General features: G+C 60.0%; 2 protein-coding genes across 3 annotated transcripts in view; both read right to left on the bottom strand.

Annotated features, from left to right (window-relative positions):
• Positions 1-21,524, bottom strand: part of CRTC3 (CREB regulated transcription coactivator 3) — a gene marked incomplete at its 5' end in the record, with an annotated part of 1,283,408 nt that overhangs the window by 1,010,727 nt on the left and 251,157 nt on the right. The window lies entirely within an intron of this gene.
• On the bottom strand, positions 78-8,229 carry FURIN (furin, paired basic amino acid cleaving enzyme). 2 transcript variants are annotated; one of them, XM_081114877.1, is made up of 15 exons: positions 7,891-8,229; positions 7,424-7,522; positions 7,244-7,339; positions 6,584-6,712; positions 6,398-6,474; positions 6,045-6,133; positions 5,399-5,571; positions 4,773-4,985; positions 3,835-3,935; positions 3,616-3,719; positions 3,412-3,529; positions 3,117-3,296; positions 2,630-2,754; positions 2,418-2,528; positions 78-2,210 (listed from the first exon to the last, which is right to left on the bottom strand). In XM_081114877.1, the coding sequence occupies exons 1-15, from the start codon at positions 8,065-8,067 to the stop codon at positions 1,612-1,614; spliced, it is 2,391 nt and encodes a 796-aa protein (XP_080971003.1). In that variant the 5' UTR covers positions 8,068-8,229; the 3' UTR covers positions 78-1,611. The 2 variants fall into 2 exon arrangements, with proteins under 2 accessions (XP_080971003.1, XP_080971004.1); XM_081114878.1 differs by having other exon boundaries at positions 2,422-2,528.

Here is a 21,524-nt window from a genome sequence, read left to right as displayed (position 1 = left end):
GGGCATCTAATCCCCCCCCCGCCCCCCCGCCCCAGGCAGTCCGGGGTCCTGGGAAGAACAGTGCCACCACACCGGAGACCAGGTCTCGATTGCATAGGTATGCAAGTTTAATCACTTTAAAACTTCGAATATTATCGGTTTCCATGAAATAGAACCAACAATGCTGGGCCTGTTTAAATTACAAGGAAAAAACTCACTGTGAACCAACCCAGTGTCTTACAAAACCAGCCGGGCTGGCCACGGGGAGGGCGGGGAGCGGGCACCCTGGGCAGGTGGCTGGGTGCCGGGAGGGGTTCGGGGTGAGAAAGAGGGCTCCCAAACAGAAGGGGACTGATTGTCCTAGTGGGAGGGGTGCAAAAGGCACGTCAGAAGAGCGGAACCTGGGGGGGAGGGGGCAGGCCAGGCCAGGGCTTTCCCCACCGGGGCACAGTGTTGGAGGGGGCACGGTGCCGCCTGCCCACCCCTGGCACTTGGAGAACCGGTGACCCATGAGCCCTCGGCACGGCAAGCCGCATCTGAATCATGAACAGTCGCCCCTCCCGCTGCAATCCCCATTTCCAAGGGCCCCCCCTGGCCAGCCTCCTCAGAACTTGGGGCTCAGCGACACCGCACTCCCCAGCAACATGCTGCAGCCCCCCCCCCCACACCTCTGGGCCAGAGCAGCTGGGAGAATAGCAGGGTGGAAAGTGGGTGTGGGGAGATGGTGGTCCGGCTGCTACCCCCATTAAAAATACAAAAAAAAAAAAAAAAAGAGAAAAAATCAGCATCTAAAGTGAAATAATCACAGAGTGAAAATATATATCCTCAAACAGCCCCTGAGATCCCCACAGGGGAAAGCAGCATTGGGTGGGCGGCGGGAGAGGCCGGCTGGGCCACCGTCCCTCCCCAACACCCACCCAGGGGCTCCGGGACTGGGTGCCAACAGCCCAGGCAGCCCCGGGCTCAGAAAACAGGGACTTAGGCCCCGGCGGGAGGGGGGTGGTCAGGACGCCAGCGTGGGGCTTGGCTGGGCCGGCCTCGCTCAGCGGGCAGCCAGCTGTGGTGAGCAGAGACACACACACGTGCGCGCACACACCCTGGGAGCACCTGCCTCGCCTTGGTCCCTTCCTTCCGTCACTGCTGCTGCCTGAGGCTCATCAGAGGTGGGGGCGGTGTCGGGGATGCGCAAGCCCTTGGAGAGGTGGCCTCCTCCTCACATGTCCCTTGGTCAGCCTCCCTGCTGCCCGGTTGGGGACCATTATTGCTTTAGAGGGACAGGGAAGCAGCCGGAGCTGCAACCGGGTCAGGAACCCCGAGGGAAGGGCTTCCCCTCTTTACGCCGCAGGGAGCTCCGGCTGAGGCCTGGACAGCTCGGAAAGCTGTCCTTAAGGTTTCACTCCTTCCCTCGCAGTGAGGGTGCTGGGGGTGGGGGGAGGCCCTCCCCTGCCCCCAGCTGGTCCTGGGGCCCCACCGCAGGCAGCCAGGAGGCCCGAGGGTCAGGCGGGAAGCCATCCCTGCCCCTTTTGCCTCCCCAGCTGGGTCCAAGCCCAGTCCCAAGATAAAAAAATACTTTGGTGAATTAAAAAGTGCCCGAGGAGGGGGTGGGCTCGTAGGGGCGGCGGTGGGCGCTCGTCAGAGGACGCTCTGGTCTCTGATAAAGGTGGTCCTCTCGCCCCGGCCCTCGTCGTCCTCGGAGTCTGACGGGCACTCCTGCCAGGCCTCGGGGGGCAGCCCCTTGTAGGAGATGAGGCCGCGGTCCATGGTGTACACTTTGACCCCCCGGAAGCTGAAGCCCGAGCGCAGCTGCAGGACCAGGAAGACGGTGATGAAGACCAGGACGATGAAGGCGCAGCTGAGGCCGGCCACCACCTCCGGCAGGTGCGAGGGCAGCAGCCCTGCCCGGGGCCGCGGCTTCGCCTCCACCTCCGGGGCGGGCTGGGTGGGTGGCAGCGGCGGCCGCTGCTCCGGAGACTCGCGGCTGCTCTGGCTTTGCCGGGAGCAGATCTGCTCCACAGGGTCCAGGAAGGAGTGGCCGGGGCAGCTGAGGCAGTCGGTGGGGGCGGGCCCCCGGCACGTGGCGCACGAGGGGTGGCAGGGGGCGCAGACGCTGGCGCGGATGGGCTCCACGTCGTTCTCGGTGCTGTAGTGCGTGCTGAGGACTTGCGGGGCGAAGCCCGCCGGGCAGTGCTGGACGCAGCTCTTCTCGTGCAGGGAGAAGCCTTCCTCGCACACTGCCGGAGGGAGGGGGGCGGGGTGAGCCAGGGCCAGGGCAGCCCCAGCGCGGTCCCCACAGTCCCCGGGAGCTCCCAGCCCCAGCACGGTGTCACCCCAAGGGATTCGGCATCCCTTCAGGCCCCCTTCCTCCCACAGCACGGCTTGGGACAAGCACCCCGTGTCCCGAGTGCCAGACCCCAAACCCAACAGCACCCACTACTGACCCACGCAGGCCTGGCTGGACGTAAGCATCTTGCAGCCGCTGCTCTCGGGTGGCGTGGGCAGCCCCTCGGGCGCCGTGCCATACAGCACGAGGGTGAACTTGGTCAGCGTACCTATTCCAGGTGGGGCAGGAGGCCAGAGTGAGCGGCACTGGGACCCCACGGGGACCTTGGCTTTCCCCCTTGGGCCCCCCACCCTCGAGTGTCCCCCATACCATAGTTGTTAGCTTCGCTGGTGTTTTCAATCTCCAGGACCCACTCGCCAGAGGGGTTCTCATCCCAGGAATGGGTCGTCATGAAGGCCCAGTCATTAAACCCATCCGCTGAGTAGTCATGTGGCCTGGGGAGCAGGGTGCACACAGCCGTCTCAGGCCCGGGGGGACCCCAGCCGGGAGTCCCAAACCCACCACACACCCACCCCTGCAACACCAACCCCGCCGCAGGGCTGGAAACGCCTGCTGGCTCTGACTCCCGTTAGGCCAGATAGTCTTAACCAGAAGCTTCCGGAAATGTGCGAGGGCAGGCCCGCAGACGTGGCATGTGGGTGGGATCGGGGAGAAACCACCCCTGCCAGATGCCAGCAGGGGGAGCATTCGGCGGCCATCGGGACTGGGTGAGTGAGTGAGCGAGCGAGTGAATGAATGAATGCGTGTGGGCCTGAGGGGAGGACGGGCCGTGCAGGGGAGGGGACAGGGCAAGCACCTGGCGGCCAGCAGAGTGGAGCGGGTGCCCATGGGGCTGACCAGGTGGATGGCCAGGTCGCCCCGGCGGTTGTAGGACAGGGTGAGGCGCGCCTGGGCGTGCTCCAGCCGCGTGATGTGGCCGGCCTCCCCCAGGCAGGCGGTCACCGTCTTCCGCACCTCCAGCCGCTTCCCGATGTCCCTGAGCAGCGAGCACAGGGGGGTCCCTCAGCCGAGCCCGCAGGGGCCCGAGGGCACCCCGCCCCTCTCAGGCCCCCCCCCCCCCCCCGCCCTCCCAGCCCAGCCCCAGCCCTCACCTGGGCTCAGTGAGGATGTCGATAGTGCACTTGCGCTGGGGGGCCACCGTGGTCCAGTTCTGGGCCAAGGCCACCATGGCGCCTGCGTCCAACAGGCCGTAGCCATAGGAATGGCTCACTGTGGGGAAGGGAAGGTGGGTCAGCTGGGAGGCAGAGAGCTTCCCGAGGACCCCCAGCCCGGCCCCCAGGGCACCCTGTCCTCACCTTTCCGGCCCACACCATTGGTGGCCCAATCATTAGCATTGAGGTGCCCTGGCTTTGAGGTCTGTACCACCAGGTGCTGCATGTCCCGCCAGGTGAGGTTCTTACTGCAGAGGGAGGGAGAGGCGGGGCTCAGTCTCTTGGCGCAGGCGCTAGAGACACAGGGCTGCCCTGCAGGGGGCGCTGTACAGACAAGGTTCCCCTTCTGCTCCCACCACTTACTTGGCCTCCAGGGTGAGAGCGATGATGCCAGCTGCCAGGGGGGCAGAGGCTGAGGTGCCCGTGTGCGACTCGGTGCACTTCTGCCGCAAATCAGTGGTCACCTGCAGGGGCAACAGGGGTGCTGGGCATGTGGAGAGTGGAGACCAGAGCGGCCCCCTGCCTGCCCTCCCTCTGCCACAGGCCCTGCGCCCACGGGGGGTGTGGTGAGCCAGGCCTAGTCCGTAGGTCCCAGTGCTGCCTTGCTAGGGACAGGCCAGTGTCAGACTCTTTCCCACCCTCCCAAGGAACAAGGGGATTGCACTAGAGGTTGGAGATCATTAAGAGCAACGATTGGCCCTGGCCGGTTTGAAGAGTCCCAGGTTCGATTCCGGTCAAGGGCATGTTCCTTGGTTGCGGGCACATCCCCAGTGGGGAGTGTGCAGGGGGCAGCTGATCGATGTTTCTCTCTCATTGATGTTTCTAATTCTCTATCCCTCTCCCTTCCTCTCTGTAAAAATATCAATTAAAAAAAAAAAAAAAAGCAACGATTGGCCCTGGCCGGTTTGGCTCAGTGGATAGAGCATGGGCCTCAGGACTGAAGGGTCTCGGGTTCGATTCCGATCAAGGGCACAGGCCCGGGCTGCGGCCTCAATCTCCAGTAGGGGGCGTGCAGGAGGCAGCCGATCAATGATTCTCTCATCACTGATGTTTCTCCCTCTCTCTCCCTTTCCCTTCCTCTCTAAAATCAATAAAAAAATGTATTAAAAAAAAAAGAAAGATTGTTTTTAGGGAGAGTCTACACTTCTCAGGGGCTCCATGGCCCCCAAGAGTCTTAGCCCCCCAACTCCCACACCACGATGCAGGAGCCACCGTGTCACCAGCCGCGTGCGGGTGGGAGGCAGATGGGTCTGGGCAGAGCTGGCGAGCAGCCCACTTCCCCGCGCCCACGGGCGACTCACGATCTGCTTCTCGTTCTGGTTGCCGCTGCTGTAGGTGGTGGCCAGCGTGGAGGAGCAGGCCTCGCTGTACCAGGGCACGTTGCCCAGCTGCGTGGCGCTGCTGATGGACAGCGTGTAGATGCTGTTGGTGTAGCCGTCGCAGTTGCAGCTGTCGTGTTCCCGGCCCCCGTTCCCCGAGGCCCAGACGAAGATGGAGCCCAGCCCCCCGCGGCCCTGTGGACAGAGTGCAACGGGGTCACCAGGGAACAGGCCTTGGGGGAGGCTTGGCAGGAAGAGACGCCGCTGGAGACGGGGAAGGCTGGGGCCTCAGGGACCCCTGCCCACCGGCCCAGGCCCCCGGTGGGTCAGGTATACCTGCCAGTATGTCTGCCCGTACACAAACGAACAGAACACCTGGACCATCAAGGCTCAGAGTGGTGATTTCAGGAGGTGGAGTGATGCGTGATTTTAATTTGCTTTTTCTCTTTTTCTGTCCTTCTAGCCCCCTAACGTTTTAATAGACATGCTCTGTGTACAATTAAAATTGAGCCCCAAAATAAATAAGCAGAAACAGAAGAACACGAGGGAGGACGCTGTGGAAAGCAGAGCGCCCAGCCTGCCGCACAGGCCGGGCCCGGCCGCCTCACCTGGCTGACGCCCCGGAAGAAGGCCTCCTCGGCGAGGCGGGCGGGCCCGTCCACCGTCTTGCCGTCGTCCTCGGGGCCCCAGCTGGCGCTGTAGATGTGGATGTGGTTGGGGTTCAGGCCCAGCGAGCGTGCCTCTACCGCGTCCGTCACCTCACCATCCAGCATGCGCACCCCTGGCCACAAGGGGGAAGGATGCTGCATGGGTCCCGCGGCCAGGGGCACCCTGGAGCATGCCCAGCCCTACACCCGGAGGATGGGGAGGGGAGGGAGGGGAGAGGCTGCGCAGGGAGACCCGGGGCCTTGACTCCCGGACTTGCCTCTTCCTCTCAAAGACAAGACCCAGGGAGGGGAATAAAAGAACGTTCTGGATCAGCCACGTCTCTGGGTTCCCACAGGAGCGCGGTGATCGAAGCCCGCCATGTAAGGACTCGGAATGGATGGTGCGGATGCAGGGAGACTCCTGCTAAGAGCCACTCACCCACTCCAGCACAGGGCGGCCAGCACCGGGGGTCCGGCTCTTTGAGTTGCTAAGAGCTGTCTAAGGATTAGCCACGTGGCCAAAAGGACCCCAGTGGGAAAATGGACAGAGAAACGCCCCCCCAGAGGGCCCTCCCAAAGCTGGTGGGCGGCCAAGGCCGACACCCACCTCCGATGCGGGCGTTGTAGGCTACCCCCACGCCACAGACGCCGTTGTTGGCCACGGCGGCCACTTCGCCCGCACACCGTGTGCCATGCCTGTCAGGGCCAAGAGCGTAGCGTCAGTGGTGGACAGAGCCGGGCAGGCGCAGCCCGAGGAGCAGGAGGGTCACCAAGCGCCTCCACCCGTGACCTCTGTCCCCCGTGTGAGCGCAGTCCCCTGCCACCCCCGCCACCTGGGCCGTGGCTGCCTCCGCTCTGACCAAACCCTCCCTCAGGGCCCCAGCAGGCCCGGGGCTGCAGCCCTGCTTCCTCGCTGGAGGGGGCGGAGGGAGGCAGAGGGCGGGGGCTGTGGTTTCTGACCTGTTGTCATTCATCTGTGTGTACCGAGGCTGTGGGTCAGGGTCCTGGTCGTTGACATCGAAACTGGCCCCCGGATCCTGGGGAAGACACGGCCGTTGTCGGGAGTAGCCCAGCCAGGCTGGCAGGACAGGGCTGCCCTGGACACCCTCCCGGGGAGCACTGCGCCCCCACCCCCCACCTGCTCACATAATTGCCCGCCAAGTCCGGGTGGTTCTTCTCGATGCCGTCGTCCAGGATGGAGACCACAACGCCGCGGCCCGTGTAGCCCTGGGCCCAGGCCTCCTTCACGTTCAGGTCCCGCTGGGTGACGCCGGACTGTGGAGACACCCGCGCCCAGCACCCGGCACTGATCAGACGTGGTTCAGTGGGTGACGTTAGGGTACCTGGAAGAATCCCTTCACCATCCCCAAACCTCCTCCTCCACCCACTGCTGCTCCTATAACCCACAACTGGTTGTCTGGGCGCCACGGAAGCATAAAGAACTCTGGGAGCCCTAGTCGGTGTGGCTCAGTGGATAGAGCGTCAGCCTGAGGACTGAAGGGCACTGGGTTCGATTCCCGGTCAGGGCACATGCCTGGGTTGCGGGCTCGATCCCCAGTAGGGGGCGTGCAGGAGGCAGCCAATCAATGATTCTCATCATTGATGTTTCTATCTCTCCCTTCCTCTCTGAAATCAATAAAAACATATCTTTTTAAAAAAGTATGGCTTACCTTAAAAAAAAAAAAAAAAAAAAAGAACTCTGGGAGGGCACCCCCAGGCTTAGCAGGGAGGGTTAGGGAAAGGCTGCTCAGCAGACAGAAAGAGGAAGAATGAGAGAGGGACCCAGGGCCCAAGCAAGCAACGTACCAGGTACCACTGCTGGGGAAACTTGGGGTCCGTGGGCTCCAGGTACAGGTCGCGTTTGGTCCGTCGCTTTGCCACCTGCTGCTCCAGCCACTGTACCTGCGAGGGGGTGAGGGAGCTGGTGTGGGTGCAGAAGGGGGAGGAAGGAAAGGGTGGGGCAGGGGAGGCCGGGGCTGCACTCACTTGAGGCTCCCTCTGCAGCCGGCTGTGCCGCAGGCGGTGAGGCGATAGGGACCGCTTTGTCACAGCTCGGTGCCAGAAGTGGTAATAGTCGCCGAAGATCTGCAACGGAGCAGGAAGAGGGAGCTGGGCTGTCCATCTGCCAGTCCCCGGGGAGGTGGGGGATGGGGGTGGGCACCGGCCTTCCAGGGAGGCACACCATGTCAGGGCACCTGCTCCCTGCCCAGGACGTAGCAAGAAGGTGCAGGGGGCAGAGGGGGATGCCCCTCCTTGGGGGACACTGGTCCTCTGAGCAACCTAGGCTAGAAGCCCCAGGACAGGGCACGCGCTGCTCGCATCCCCTGGCCACTGGGAACGTGCCCCTGAGAAAACAAGCCCCCTAGTTCTCACCCAGTGCCAGAACCCCTGCCCTCACCGGCCCACCCCCCGAAGGCCCTCGGCCCAGGCCGGCAGGCAGTAAAAACACCTACCTGGCCCTGGTTGAGGAAGCCATGCTTGCGTGCCAGGCGGTCAGCCACAGCCGGGCCTCCAGAGATGTGCACAGCCCAGGTGTTGGTGAAGACCGGCTGGCCATGGGCATCAGCCACCAGCAGGACCAAGGGTCCCGCTGCTGCTATCACCCATAGCAACCAGGGCCTCAGCTCCATGGGGGGACAGGTGACTGGGACCACAGAGCCCTCGCCTCCTCGGCCTGGTCACAGGGCCTCGGCTCCCAGGTGCCGACACACTGCCTGTGGCCCGGGGCTGACTGGCGGGGGCATGGGGCCGAGACGGGCAGGGCGGTGGCGGGAGGATGCGGGCCGCAGGCTCTGAGGGGGACAAGGGAAGAAAGGGAGAGAGGGTGAGTCCCCCACGGCCACGGGCTCAAGCTCCTTCCCACACCGGCAGGCCTCCAGGCGGGGCTGCACAGGCCTTCGGGGGAGAGGAGGGAACACCAGCCCCCCAGGTCAGCCGGCGAGGTAGGCGGACGGACCCCTCCGCACACGCAGCGCCCAAGCCTCTCCCCGCGTAAGAACGCGGAGGTGGGACGAAGAGTGTCAAGCTTGAGTCACTCGGAATGAGAGCAACTAAACACATGCTCGCCGGAATCAAAGGAAAAGGGACGGGTTACAAAGCAGCACGTACGGGTGATTCCATTTTGTCTTTAAAGAACTATTTATACATGTATGTTTACATATAACCGCAAAACAAAAGCTGGGCAGACGCACGCTCACACGTTAACAATGGCTGTCCCAAGATGGTGAGCACGACGAGGCACTGTTTCCTCCTTTGTGTCGCCGTTTGCGTTCCAAATCACCCAGGTATATTTTATAAAGGAACAAAATGTTGGCTTTTTAAAGTTCCTTAAGGGGCGGCATCTACGAAGTTCACTGGGGTTTCCTGGTTCGGCAAAGCAGCCCCAGCCCCCGAGTTACCTGCAAAGAGGCACAGCCCCTGGGAAGAAAGGTGGGCGACCCCAGGTGGGATGGGGGGCTTGGCGCCGGCTGAGCGCAGGGATCCCAATGGCTTCCCCTCCCTCTGCGGCCCAGACCCTCGGCCACCATCAAAGTCAGGGGCGCAGACTCCTTTTTACTGTTTCCTGGGGAACGGCCAGGGCTGCCCAGCCCTGTCCCCCCCGGGGCCTGGAGGTCCCCAGCAGCCCCCCTGCTCCTTCCACGCCCACCAGCCTTTCGTAATCCCAGCGAGCGGGCAGCCAGGGCAAACACTGGCTGCCGGGCCAGGAGCACCAAGGTGAGGCTGAATCAATAGACCTCGTGTTGTTTTTCCTCCCTTAGCAAACAGACAGCGGGACCTCTCTGCCCAGGGCCACATAACTGTCCCCACAGAGGGCCCCTAACTAGCCAGAAGCCAAGCCCCTGGGGTGGGGGTGGGGGAGGTCCCCGTGGGGCTGCAGAAGGTGTCCTATCTCAGCGCCAGGGCCCAGCTCCACAGGAGGCCACTCTGCCAGGCGGCAAAATGACGCTCCCCGGGGAGCTGGGCGGGCAGGCTCACCCCTGGGAACCCCTCACTTCTCCAGGGCTGCCCTCAGCCACGACCAGCCTCCGCGGCTACACCGCTCCTCCGGTCGCAGCCCCACCACGCCGGCCGGGGGGACTCGGGCTATTCCTGGAGTATTTTCAGTTTACACCAAAATAACCTGACAGCTGATGGCAGGCGGCATCCACAATGCAGCTCCTCACCCTGGAGGGTCAAAGTCCACATGGCTCTCAGGGGACAGGCTCGGAAGCCACAGCCCCAGGAGGCCTGGGGCGGCCCAGTTCCAGAAAGCTGGTCTAAGCAATGGCTGGACAGCCAGCCCGCCAGCCCCAGGGGGTGAAGGGACCCCAAGCCCCTCATTTAACAGAGGACATTGGGGCTCTGGGAATGGATGGAAAAGAGGCCTCTTCTCCCCGTCTTGCCACCACGATAGCCGCCTCCTGGGTCCAGGCGTCATGCAAAGTCACCCCCTGACCACAGTGCTGTGAGCCCCGCTGCTGGAACCCCCACACTAGGACGGGGCTCATTTGGTTCGAGCCCAAGTTCCCGCCGACTGTGGATGGAGCGAGCGGCAGCTGCTTGGCGTTAAAGGTGATTAACCAACTATTTAATTACCTTGCAGCACCCGGAAAGAAAACAGGCACCAACGAACAATCCCCAAGCAAGGGCGTGCTCGCTGGGGCCAACGTTCCCCACTGTGGCAGGGGGGGGGGGGGGTATGGCTTCCACAGAGCCCCAACACCCCCCACCCCCCCCGACAGCCCTGCCGCAGCATCCTGGAAGGAGCTCGGACCCCCCCTTTCCCCAAAGAGCAGGCGCTGAGAACAATGAATGAATGGGCTTCTCCCCACCCCCATCCCAGACTCTGACTCACCCTGAGTCCCAGTTCTTGCTGTATTTCTAGCCTCCCGTGATGCCCTCTCCCATGGGACTCAGCTGCGGCCGGAGAGAGCTGTGGGTGCTCTTCCTTGGCTGTGTCCTCTCTTTTCCCGGCCCCGGGAACCTCCGGGAACCTCCAGCCGCTCCAAGGCACCCACGCTGAACCTATACCCCCAGGTCTGGGGGGTCTGGCGGGGACCAGGCTGCCCGGGGAAACCTGATCCCGTCTCTCCTTCCGGCCTCTCCCACCGCCAGGCCAGGTCCTGTTACAGACGCTGACAGGCGCCCCTGAAATGGTGACTTCCAGCCCCTGCCCCGCTCACACGGGCTGTGCGATCTTAGATAAGTCACTTCCTCCCTCAGCCTCAGTTTCCTTGGTGGTAAAAACTGCTAGCCCAGAGATTTTTTTTCAAACTTTTTTTGAAAGCCACAGGATCCTTAGGAAAACGCACACGCAACCCGATCCAATCCTACGTGGACGCCCAATGGGGTAGCCAGTGACCCGGGGACCACCGGGGCCGAGCAGGCTGAGGCTCGTGTCCACCCCTGGCCGCAGCTGCCCGGCCGCCCGCGTCCCAGAGAATTCCGACGCCTCCCGAGAAAGCCGGTCCGGTCCGGAGCCCGGGACCAGGAAGTGGGGCCGGAGGGGGGCCGGCTCCGACCCGGCCGCCGGCTGTCAGACCTGTCTGGCTGGCCGGCCGGCCGCCCCTCCGTCCCGTCCGTCCGTCCGTCCGGGGCAGCGGGGGCCGCGGCCAGGCCTCGGCGGGAGGCAGCCCAGCACCTACCTGCGCCGGCCTCCTGTCGCCGCGGGTCCCGCACCTGAGTCTCGGGCAGCCCAGGTGTGCGGGCGGGGCGAGGCCGGGCCGGGTCCAGCCTCCCGCCCCGCCGGCAGCAGCTCCTCCTCCTCCCCCGGCGCGGAGGGGCCGAGCCGGGGGCGGCCCCCCGGGGCACGGCGGGGCGGGAGGGGGGGGCGCCGGCGCCTCTGGAATTCCCTCCCCATCCCGCCCCCGGCGGCCCCGCGGCGCTCCCCGGGGTCAGAGGGCTCGCCCGGCCCCAGCGGAAAAGTACCGACGCGGGCAGGCCGGGCCGCGCGCTCGGGGGGCGCCTCCAGCGCGGGCCCGGCCCGCGGCTCCCCGGCCCGGCGCCGGCTCCCAGGCCCCGCACCCTCGCCGCTTACCTCGGGGAGCCCGGGCGGGGAAACTTTTCCGGGCGAGCGCCGCGGCGGCTCGGGCGCCCTCGGCCGAGCGGAGAGCCCGGCGGCGGGGCCTGAGCTCCGCGCGCTCCCCGCGCCCGGCAGCGGCGTCACCGCGCGGAGGCGGGCGGCGCGGCGGCGGCGCGGCCTCGGCCCGGCCGGCGACGAGGGCAGGGCTCGGCCTGGGCTCGGGCTCCGGCGCGCGGGCGGGGGCAGCGGCCGGGCCGCGGCGGCGCGGCTTGTTTACTCCGGCCGCTGTCAGCGGCTGCGGCGGCCCCGGCTCCTCCTCCTCCGCCGCCGCCGCGCCCCTCCCCCCGCGCGGCGCCACCTCCGCGCTCCCGGCCGCCGCCTCCGTCCCGCCGCCCCGCCGCCGCCCCTGCCGCCCGGCCCGCGTGGAGAGCAGCGCCGGCCCCCGGCGGAGGCCCGGCAGCCTCGGGGGCGCCCGCCGCCGGCGCCCGGTCGTGGCGGGGAGGAGACGGGGTTGGCGATCCCAACGCCATCGCGGGCTCCGGGCGCGTCCCCCAGGCCGCACCGCCCGCGCCTGGCTCGGCTCTGCGCGCTGCGAGCTCCTCCGGCCGGAGGCGCGGAGACCCGCAGACCCGCAGACCCGCAGACCCTTGGCCTGGGCTGGGAAGGGCTGGGAAGGGCTTGAGGCGTGTCTGGGAGCCCCGTGGCGGCTGGATTCTGGGGGGAACCCTCTCCCCCACTTCCCACTCCAGAGCCGCGAGTTTGAGCCTGACCGGGTAAATGCCCTCCCTGGACGACGGATCGGGGGGCACCCACCTGTGATCGGACTGCACAGCAGGCGGCAGACCTCGGACCCACTGTCCCAGGAGCCGAGCCCTGACTTGAACCCGTTATCTGTACAGACAGGTGGACAAGCAGGACAAGAAGCCCACCGCCTTCTCATGTCACCGCCCGACGGGGCACCCGGCCAGGCACTTTACATTATCTCCCTCTTATGTACATTATTTAACCCGCATAATCCCTTCAAGCTGACACTAATCCCATTTTACAGATAAGGAAACTGAGGCGTACCAAGTTTAAATAATCTGTCCCCGAGTTCCCTAGCTAGCAGGCCGCGGCGCCTGGCGCTTGGGCAGAGCCTGCATCCCGGGGCTTGCCATGTACCAGCCAAGTCGGCTCCCTCCCGGGGTCCCTGCCCTAGAAAACGTCTGTGCTACTTGGCGAGGCCGCCCCTGCTTGAGCTGCGAGAGAAAAGAGGGGACCTGTGGCCAAGAGCTCCCCGGGCTAGGTGAGTCCAAGGTCGCAGAGCAGTCTCTGCCCATCCCTTCCTGTTCACCCAGAGATAACCTGGCAGCACAGGTCTGGGGATTAAGGACAAAAAAACGGCCAAAGCCGGTGTGGCTCAGTGGATAGAGCGTCGGCCTGCGGACTGAAGGGTCCCGGGTTCGATTCCGGTCGGGGGCGTGTGCCTTGGTTGCGGGCACATCCCCAGTGGGGGGAGATGTGCAGGGGGCAGCTGATCGATGTTTCTCTCTCATCGATGTTTCTATCTCTCTATCTCTCGCCTTTCCTCTCTGTAAAAACTCAATAAAATATATTTTTTTTTAAAAAAAGGACAAAAAACGAACAGGGCCCAGTGTTTGCTGACCGCTCTTCTCAGCTCTTCCCCTGGAACTCGCTTCTTCCTCACCGCAAGCCCTATGAGGTGGATGTAATTAATACATTTTCCTTTAGGTACCTTTTTAAAAAATATGTATGTTTTTATTGATTTCAGAGAGAGAAAGGGAGAGGGATAGAAACATCAATGATGAGAGAGAATCATTGATCGCCCCCCCCCCCTTCCCCAAAGGGGATGGAACCCACAACCCAGGCATGTGCTCTGACCAGGAATCAAACCATGACCTCCTGGTTCATAGGTCGACACTCAACCACTGAGCAACACTGGCCAGGCTCCCTTAGGTACCTTTTGTGCATCACTACATTTTACACAGGACAGAATCGGGGCCAGAGAGGTTAAGTGACATTCCTAAGGACTCACTCTGTGACACGCCAGTCAGCGAGCCTGGGTTCAAATCCCTGCTGTACTATTTTACGCCACCTTAGACACACAATAACTAAGCCTCAATTAACCCCCTCTGAAATGGAGATACTAGCCCTAGCCGGTCTGGCTCAGTGGATAGAACGTCGGCCTGCGGGCTAAAGGGTCCCGGGTTTGGGTTCAAATCCCTACTCTACTATTTTACCCCACATTAGACACACAATAACTAAGCCTCAATTTACCCCTCTGAAATGGAGATACTAGCCCTAGCCGGTTTGGCTCAGTGGATAGAATGTCGGCCTGCGGGCTGAAGGGTCCCCGGGTTTGATTCTGGTCAAGGGCACGTACCTCGGTTGGTTGTAGGCTTGATCCCTGGCCCTGGTCGGGGGCGCATGCGGGAGGCAACCAATCCATGTGTCTCTCTCTATCTCTGTCTTTCTCTTCTCTCTCTCTAAAAATCAATGGGAAAATATCCTCGGGTGAGGAATACCAAAAATAAATAGATAGATAAATAAATAAATTTTTAAAAAATGAAATGGAGACAATACTCAGTTAATAGGATAAGGTACCATACGGGCATCCTTACAAATGCTGCAAAACCCGGAAACCTGGGGAAGAATGAGGGGTTCCGAAAACAGCTCGGGGAGAAGACAGGGAGTGGGAACTTTCCCCAACAAGGGACTGGCTGGTAGGGGCCACACTGGGGTAGCCCCACCAGCAGCAGCCACTGTTGGCAGAGACAATACTTCTGCAGTCAGACCCAACGAGGCAGGAAGTGAGTCACGGTTCTTCCTTAGTCTGAGCAAGGGAACCCCATTGAGGGGAAACTGGAACAGGGCTGGCCCCATCTAGCCTTGGAGTCTCCCAGTGCCCTTCCCTCTTGTCCTCTGACCTAGAAGAGAGGTCAAGCCAGAGAGATAGCAACGCTGGCTGCCTCTCGGCGCCCCACCCATCCTGGAGGCTGGTCCCAGGGGAGCCTCGGTGGTCTGGGGTGAAGGAAGAGGCGGCACTGAACTTGCCAGTTCCTCCAAGCCTGGCCCTCCAAGCCTGCCTCTGGCACTTAGCACTGAAATCCTGGAACTGTGCTGCTCAGAGGTGCATCGCTGGAGGGAGGGGAGAGGCTAGGACTGAGCAAGTGAGCACCTGCCCTGGCTTCACCCAGGGTTTCCCACGCGGCTGTCATTTACCACCATTCTGTTGCTACAGCCACTCTCCTTGAGACCCCTCTGGAGGGAGTCCCAGCTTGCTTCAGTTGCTGACTGCTAGCCAGCGAGGTCCTTTATCTCACGGGAGCAAGTCCCGTGGGCAGGTATTGTTTTCTCCGTATCCATATCAGAGGCCCTAAGGCCCCAGGACAAACATGTCAAACTCGTGGCCAGCGGGCCGCATGCCTCATTTATTTGGCTCGTGTCTGCCTTTGAGTTTGACATGCTTGCCCTAGGAAGTTAACTCCCCTGGAGCCCACGAGTCCGGACTTGGGGCCGTAGGAGCTGTACTGACCTGTGGATCCCACTGGATCCGTTCGACACACCAGTCAATAGGCTGGGGCACCATGTGACAGAAGCCTGGCACACAGGAGGGATGTCCACCTGTGGGGGGAAGCAGGGCATGATGGTTAGTTAAGGCCCAAGGGAAGAGGGCTGTAACTGGGGTTCTCACCTTTCCAGCAGAGACCCGGGAGAGAAGTACCCAGCCAGCGAGGCCTCTTTTTCTCTGGATTTGGGGCTAATCTGGGAGGCTCCGTAGAGCAACCCCCCAGTTAAATCCACCCAGTCACACTCACCAGGGGCACTCCCAGTGTCCCCGTGGTGTGCTCTCGGGGGTCCCCTTCTCTCAAAACCTCCTCCTCACTCGCAGGCACCTCAAGCCTTCGGCTGCAGCACCCACACCTGGTTTTCATAAAAATGTCTACACTGCCTGGCCAGTGTGCTCAGTGGTTAAGCGTCGACCTATGAACCAGAAGGTCACGGTTCAAATCCCAGTCAGGACAACATTGCACTCGATCCCCGGTAGGGGGCGTGCAGGAGGCAGCCGATCAATGATTCTCTCTCATCATTGATGTGTTTATCTCTCTCTCCCTCTCCCTTCCTCTCTGAAATCAATAAAAAAATATATTTTTTAAAAAACGTCTACACCACCTTCATACTTGAATAGAAGGCCACACAACAAAATTGTTTTCTCTGAAAGGGTGGGATTTGTGAGCTTTTTTGCCTACACGCATTTTCAGGAGCGTCTACAGCAGTGGTCGCCAACCGGTGGTCCGTGAAGTCCGAAAGGTTGGCAACCGCTGGTCTACAGTATAATCAAGTAACAAAACCGTGAAGTCATGCAGAGGGGAATAAAGCATGCCCATACTTCACCATCCAGCTGCCGGCACCTGGAGTCCCTCCTGAGCGCTGCTGGGCAACAGCCAGGCTCCTCCTACCCCAACCTGGGGCAGGGCCCTGCCAGTTCTGGCTAAACCACTTTGGGAAAGTCTCCCTTATATGACAAGCAAAAAGGGTGCCTGTGGGTGGGGGGAGGAGCCAGAAGTGATCTGGTGGTGAAATGGCTGGGCCCCTGGGACAGGATCCCGTCATGGCCAGCCCTCGTTTTCCCAGTTACTGGGGTGGGTCTGCACTTCTCTTTCCTCAGCCGGTTCTGCCAAGTCCCACACTCTCTGGTCGGTTTAATGGCTCCCTTCTGTGTCTCCTGCCTTGCCTTCAACATCTAGCCACTGCTACCCAGGACTGGGCACCTAGTCGGTGTGTTGGGTGCAATCAGACAATCGGATGGACATTCACTGAGCGCCTACTGAGTGCTGAGCCCTGGTGTTTCAAGCTGAGTCCCTTAGAGCTTGTCCTTGGAAGCCAGCGCCCACGCCTGGGAGGAGGTAGCTGAGACAGCTAAGGTCTTCCTGACTCTGTCCTACCATGTGGCCTTGCAGCTCCCATAAACCTCTGCCTTTCCCTCTCCCTTTTTAAAAAATATATTTTATTGCCGAAACCGGTTTGGCTCAGTGGATAGAGCGTCGGCCTGCAGACTGAAGGGTCCCAGGTTTGATTCTGGTCAAGGGCATGTACCTGGGTTGCGGGCACATCCCCAGTAGGGGGTGTGCAGGAGGCAGCTGATTGATGTTTCCCTCTCATCGATGTTTCTAACTCTCTATCTCTCTCCCTTCCTCTCTGTAAAAAAATCAATAAAATATATTTTAAAAAATAGTTTATTGATTTCAGAGAGGAAGGGAGAGGGAGAGAGAGATAGAAACATCAATGATGTTGAGCCGATCAATCATGGATCGGCTGCCTCCTGCATGTCCCCTACTGGGGATCGAGCCCGCCACCCTGGGAATGTGCCCTTGACCGGAATCGATCCCGGGACCCTTCAGTCCATAGGTCGACGCTCTATCCATTGAGCCAAACCAGCCAGGGCTCCTTCTCCCTCTTGATCCAGAAAAGTAAAGCAGTCAATTGTCATGACTTCTTGTCCCCTTTCCCAGTTAGTTCTGGCATCAGGAAGGGGTTTCTCAACCTCAGCACATTAACTTCTTGGGCTGGATCACTGTTTTTCGCGGGGCTGTCCTGTGCGCGTCGCATGTTCAGCAACAGCCCTGTCTCTCAACACTTGGTAGGAGCCAGCGGCACTCCCACCGCCATTAGGACAACCAGAAATGTCCCCAGGCATTGCCAAATGTCCCCTGGGGGGCAAAAGTGCCCCTGGCTGAGGACCACTAACGGGTGTGAGGTATGGGAATGGCGCGGAGGAGGCGATGGTGTGCAGCCTGTGAGGCCCCAGGAGTGGTCTGCCGGGAACTGCGCGCCGAGGCAGCTGGCAGCGAGGGAGAAACTCCCAAACCCCAACCTGCCAGGCACGGCGGTGCAACAATGGGGCCATTTAGTGCGCACGGCAAACAGTCTACGTCTCTCCCTGACATCTGAGGACACGGCTTTCAGTAACGTTAATGATCATGCTGAACCAGGACGGGAACAATCGGGCCGATCACCCTGTTTACAGGGTGGGGAAGTGGGTGAGGCAGCTCGGCATCGAATGGGCCTTTGGAAGGCAGATCGGTGGCTGCCGGGGAGGGGGGCCGCGGGGCGGAAGGAACCTCTTGGGAATGATGGATATGTTCATTATCTTAGACGGTGGGGATGGTTTCGCGGGCATATGGGAACGTCAGCACAGATCAAGCTGTACACTTTAAACATGCTCAGTTTACAGTGTGTCAATCACACCTCAACAAAGCTTTTTTTAAAAATATATTTGTTCCAAGTGTTGATGCCTGGAAGACATTATTTTGAAAATATACTAACATGAGGTAGCCCATTTCTTTTTTTTTTTTTTTTCTTCTAGAGTTTAGTTTCTTTTTGTTTTGTTTTGTTAATCCTCACCTGAGGATATTTTTCCAATGGTTTTTAGGGAGAGTGGAAGAGAGAGGGAAAGACAGAGAGAAACATCACTGTGAGAGAGACACATCGATTGATGGCCTCCTACTGCTGCCCCGACCAGGGCCCAGGCTGGGAAGGAGCCTGCCACCAAGGTACGTGCCCTTGACCGGAATCGAACCTGAGACCCTTTGGTCCATAGGCTGACGCTCTATCCACTGAGCCAAACCGGCCAGGGCAGCCCATTTCTGCACTGTGCCAGATAAAGGCGGTCTGTCTGGGTGGGGGTTACTGCACTACTTAAAAAGAAAAGAGAAACAGGAGAAAATGACTGTGGGCCTTCAAGGCTGACCCAAAAAAGGTGCGAAAGGGGTGCCAATCTGGGTCCAGGCCTCCCCCCGTGAAGCCAGCGAGTCTGGCCGTGGTTAAGCGCAGCATCGGAGAGTTTTTCCGTTGGATGATGCTATCAACCCACTTGTCTGGGACGCTGTGATCAGGGTCTTTGGAAAATAAAATAACAAATGTACTGCTGGCCGCCAGGGAAGGAAGGAATGATTCTGGAAACGACAGGCTCCGCCACTCTAACTCTAATCCCTAAAACAAACACTGCTGGGGGAAAAGCCAGCCAATTCCTGGAGGAGGGCGGTGCCCTGGCTCAGTGGGGCACGGTGTGTACACCTGGGGAGCAGTCTGCCCCGTGCCACCTGCACATGAAAGGCGCCAGCACTGCTAGTGCCTAAGGGGCTGCCTTTGGCAGAGAGGGTGCCAGACATGCCAGGTGAGGGACCTGTGGGTGGCAAGCAGTGAGGGCCTCTCACGGACAGTGGAGTGCTTTTTAGCTGAAAGAGACCTCCACCGAAGTTCCCGGGAGCCTGAGGGAGGCTAAGGAGTAAGAAGAGGGCTTTGGCCCAAGCTGGTTTGGCTCAGTGGATAGAGCATCGACCTGCGGACTGAAGGGTCCCGGGTTCGATTCCGGTCAAGGGCACATGCCCGGTTGCAGTCTCAATCCCCAGTGGGGGGCGTGTAGGAGGCAGCCAATCCATGATTCTCTCTCATCATTGATGTTTCTATCTCTCACTCTCCCTTCCTCTTTGATATCAATAAAAATATATTAAAAAAAAAGAAAAAAAGAAGCCATGACCAGTTTGGCTCAGTGGATAGAGCGTCGGCCTGCAGACTCAAGGGTCCCAGGTTCGATTCTGGTCAAGGGCATGTGCCTTGGTTGCGGGCACATCCCCAGTGGGAGGTGTGCAGGAGGCGGCTGATCGATGTTTCTCTCTCATCGATGTTTCTAGCTATCTCTCTCTCCCTTCCTCTCTGTAAAAAATCAATAAAATATATTAAAAAAAAAGAGGGCTTGGGATGGGGATATGTTATGAGTGACAATAAAAACCTCTGTGGAGGGTGGGCTGTGCAGCAGGCATTTCATTCACTCACTCAGTCACTCACTCACTCCTTAGACACTGACAGAGAGCCGCCGGGTCCAGGACCTCCTCCAGGGCTCGCGTGGTGGTGAGGGAGGCAGACGACAGCACCATAAGCCCGTTCATCAGAGGAGTTCAGGTCATCGGAAGTGTTCTGGGAGTAAATCATAAAGAGGGTGATGTGGTTATGCCTGGGACAGTCCCTCGGGTGGCCAGGGAAGGTGCCTGGGAGGAAGTGATAGTTGAGGTGTGACGAGAGGGCTTCCAAGGCAGGCCTGGGACGAGAGGACACAGGCCTGGGACATGAGCGCATGCACTTGGAGAGCAGACACTTCTCCAAGCGTGTGGGAGAGGGCGAGGGTGGGGAGAGACGGGGTGAGAGGGGTAGGCAAGGACGAGATCCTGGAGCAGGTGGCAGCCCGGTCAGGATATTGAATGAAATTCTGAGAGCAGTGGACAGTTTTTGGAGAATTTCACTAATTTATCTTTTTTTTTTAATATATTTTATTGATTTTTTACAGAGAAGAAGAGAGAGGGATAGAGAGTTAGAAACATTGATGAGAGAGAAACATCGATCAGCTGCCTCCTGCACATCTCCCACTGGGGATGTGCCCGCAACCCAGGTACATGCCCTTGACGGGAATCGAACCTGGGACCTTTCAGTCCACAGGCCGACACTCTATCCAGTGAGCCAAACCGGTTTCGGCATTTATCTATTTTTTAAAGAAAAAAATTTTAAATATATTTTTATTGATTTCAGAGAGGAAGGGAGAGGGAGAGAGAGATAGAAACATCAATGATGAGAGAGAATCATCGATCGGCTGCCTCCTGCACGCCCCCCACTGAGGACCGAGCCCGTAACCTGGGGCATGTGCCCTGACCGGGAACCGAACCATGACCTCCTGGTTCTTAGGGTGACGCTCACCACCGAGCCACACCAGCTGGGCACTAATTTCCCGTTTTAAAAGGCCCCTGTGTGACTGCTGTGGGGAGGAGACATATAGGGGTACAGCCCTCCGCAGGAGGCCCTGTTAGTGACCCTCCCGTGCTCCATGCTGGGTGGGGGGCCGGCTTGGAGAAACAGTGACTTTCATAATCCGGGAAATGGGCTTGTGGGCTCCTGAGCAGGCTTGGGAAGGACGGGGTGCCACCCATTGCCCTGGGAAGCTGGGGCCTCCGCTGGCTGAGAGTTGGCCGGCCAGCCCTGAGGTTCTACTGCCCAGCTGCTTGGGCGCGCATGTGCTTCTCCCTCTACCACAGCCACGTGGGCAGCGATAGTAGGAAACGGGGCAATCGGGGAAGCTTTGGGTTCACAGTTAAACCCACACAGCGCGCACTCATTCCATCTCAGGCGCGATGCTGAGTGCTTTACACGAACGGCCTCCTTTGTGGCTCCTCACAACATTGAGGCATGCCGGGAGCCGGTCCATCCTTGCTGTTTCAAGGGACCTGGCATATATGGCATACTGTTCTTAATATGTTTGCGCACCTTCTTGGCACTATGTGTTTTAACCAAGGTCTCCGAGAAAGGTTGTTTCCCCAGGTAGGGATTTTCCCCTGAAGTTAGGGAGGGAATAAAACCTCTTAAGTAAGTGCCAGGCGGGTAATTAATCACTTTAACTACGAACAATCATGCTTAAGCTACATAATCTTTACTCCCTGGAATGGAGATAAGAAACGCCCTAACCTTTGGAATAGAGATTGATAGGATTGGAATCAACTGGTATAAATACAGATGTAACAACACAGAACTTAGAAGACAGAACTTAGAAGACAGAACCTACACAGAACCTACACACAGAACCTACACACAGATCCTACACACAGAACCTACACAGAACCTAGCGAGAGAACATGGCAAAAGATCCTGGATAGAACATGGCAAGAGAACCTGACTAGAACCTGGTGACTGAACCTGGCTGGAGAACCTGGACAGAACCTGGCTGGAGATCCTAAGCAGAACCTCTCTGGAAATCCAGACCAGAACTTGGCTGGAGATCCTGGCTGGAGATCCTGGCTGGACTGCTGATCAACTGAACACTGTCTCCATGTCCTTCCTTCTTTGCCGACTCCGTCCACACCTTTGGGGACCCCTGGACCTGCTGGAGTTGGACCCCAGCAGAGGCAGGCACTACGGTTATCCCCATTTTGCAGATGAAGAAACTGAGAGGCCTAGAGAGCTTGCTGGGAATGTGTAAGATCTGAACCTGGGGAGTGAGAATGGAGAGAAAGCTTTCTGCCTCCAGAAGAGGGAGGGAGCGAT

The sequence above is a fragment of the Myotis nattereri genome (assembly GCF_964212035.1).
Source record: "Myotis nattereri genome assembly, chromosome: 21".
In the NCBI taxonomy this organism is placed as follows: domain Eukaryota; kingdom Metazoa; phylum Chordata; class Mammalia; order Chiroptera; family Vespertilionidae; genus Myotis; species Myotis nattereri.
The sequence above is the reverse complement of the archived record's forward strand: the minus strand, read 5'-3'. Positions and strand labels throughout refer to the sequence as shown.

What these genes read in the sequence shown, in the direction of transcription:
- FURIN (XM_081114878.1), bottom strand. Translation starts at nt 8,067, where the DNA reads ATGGAGCTGAGGCCCTGGTTGCTATGGGTGATAGCAGCAGCGGGACCC. An exon ending in GCTTCCTCAACCAGGGCCAG is followed by an intron (nt 7,523 to 7,890) that starts GTAGGTGTTTTT and finishes GCTCCGTTGCAG; the next exon opens with ATCTTCGGCGACTATTACCA. An exon ending in GACATCCTCACTGAGCCCAG is followed by an intron (nt 3,297 to 3,411) that starts GTGAGGGCTGGG and finishes CTCGCTGCTCAG; the next exon opens with GGACATCGGGAAGCGGCTGG.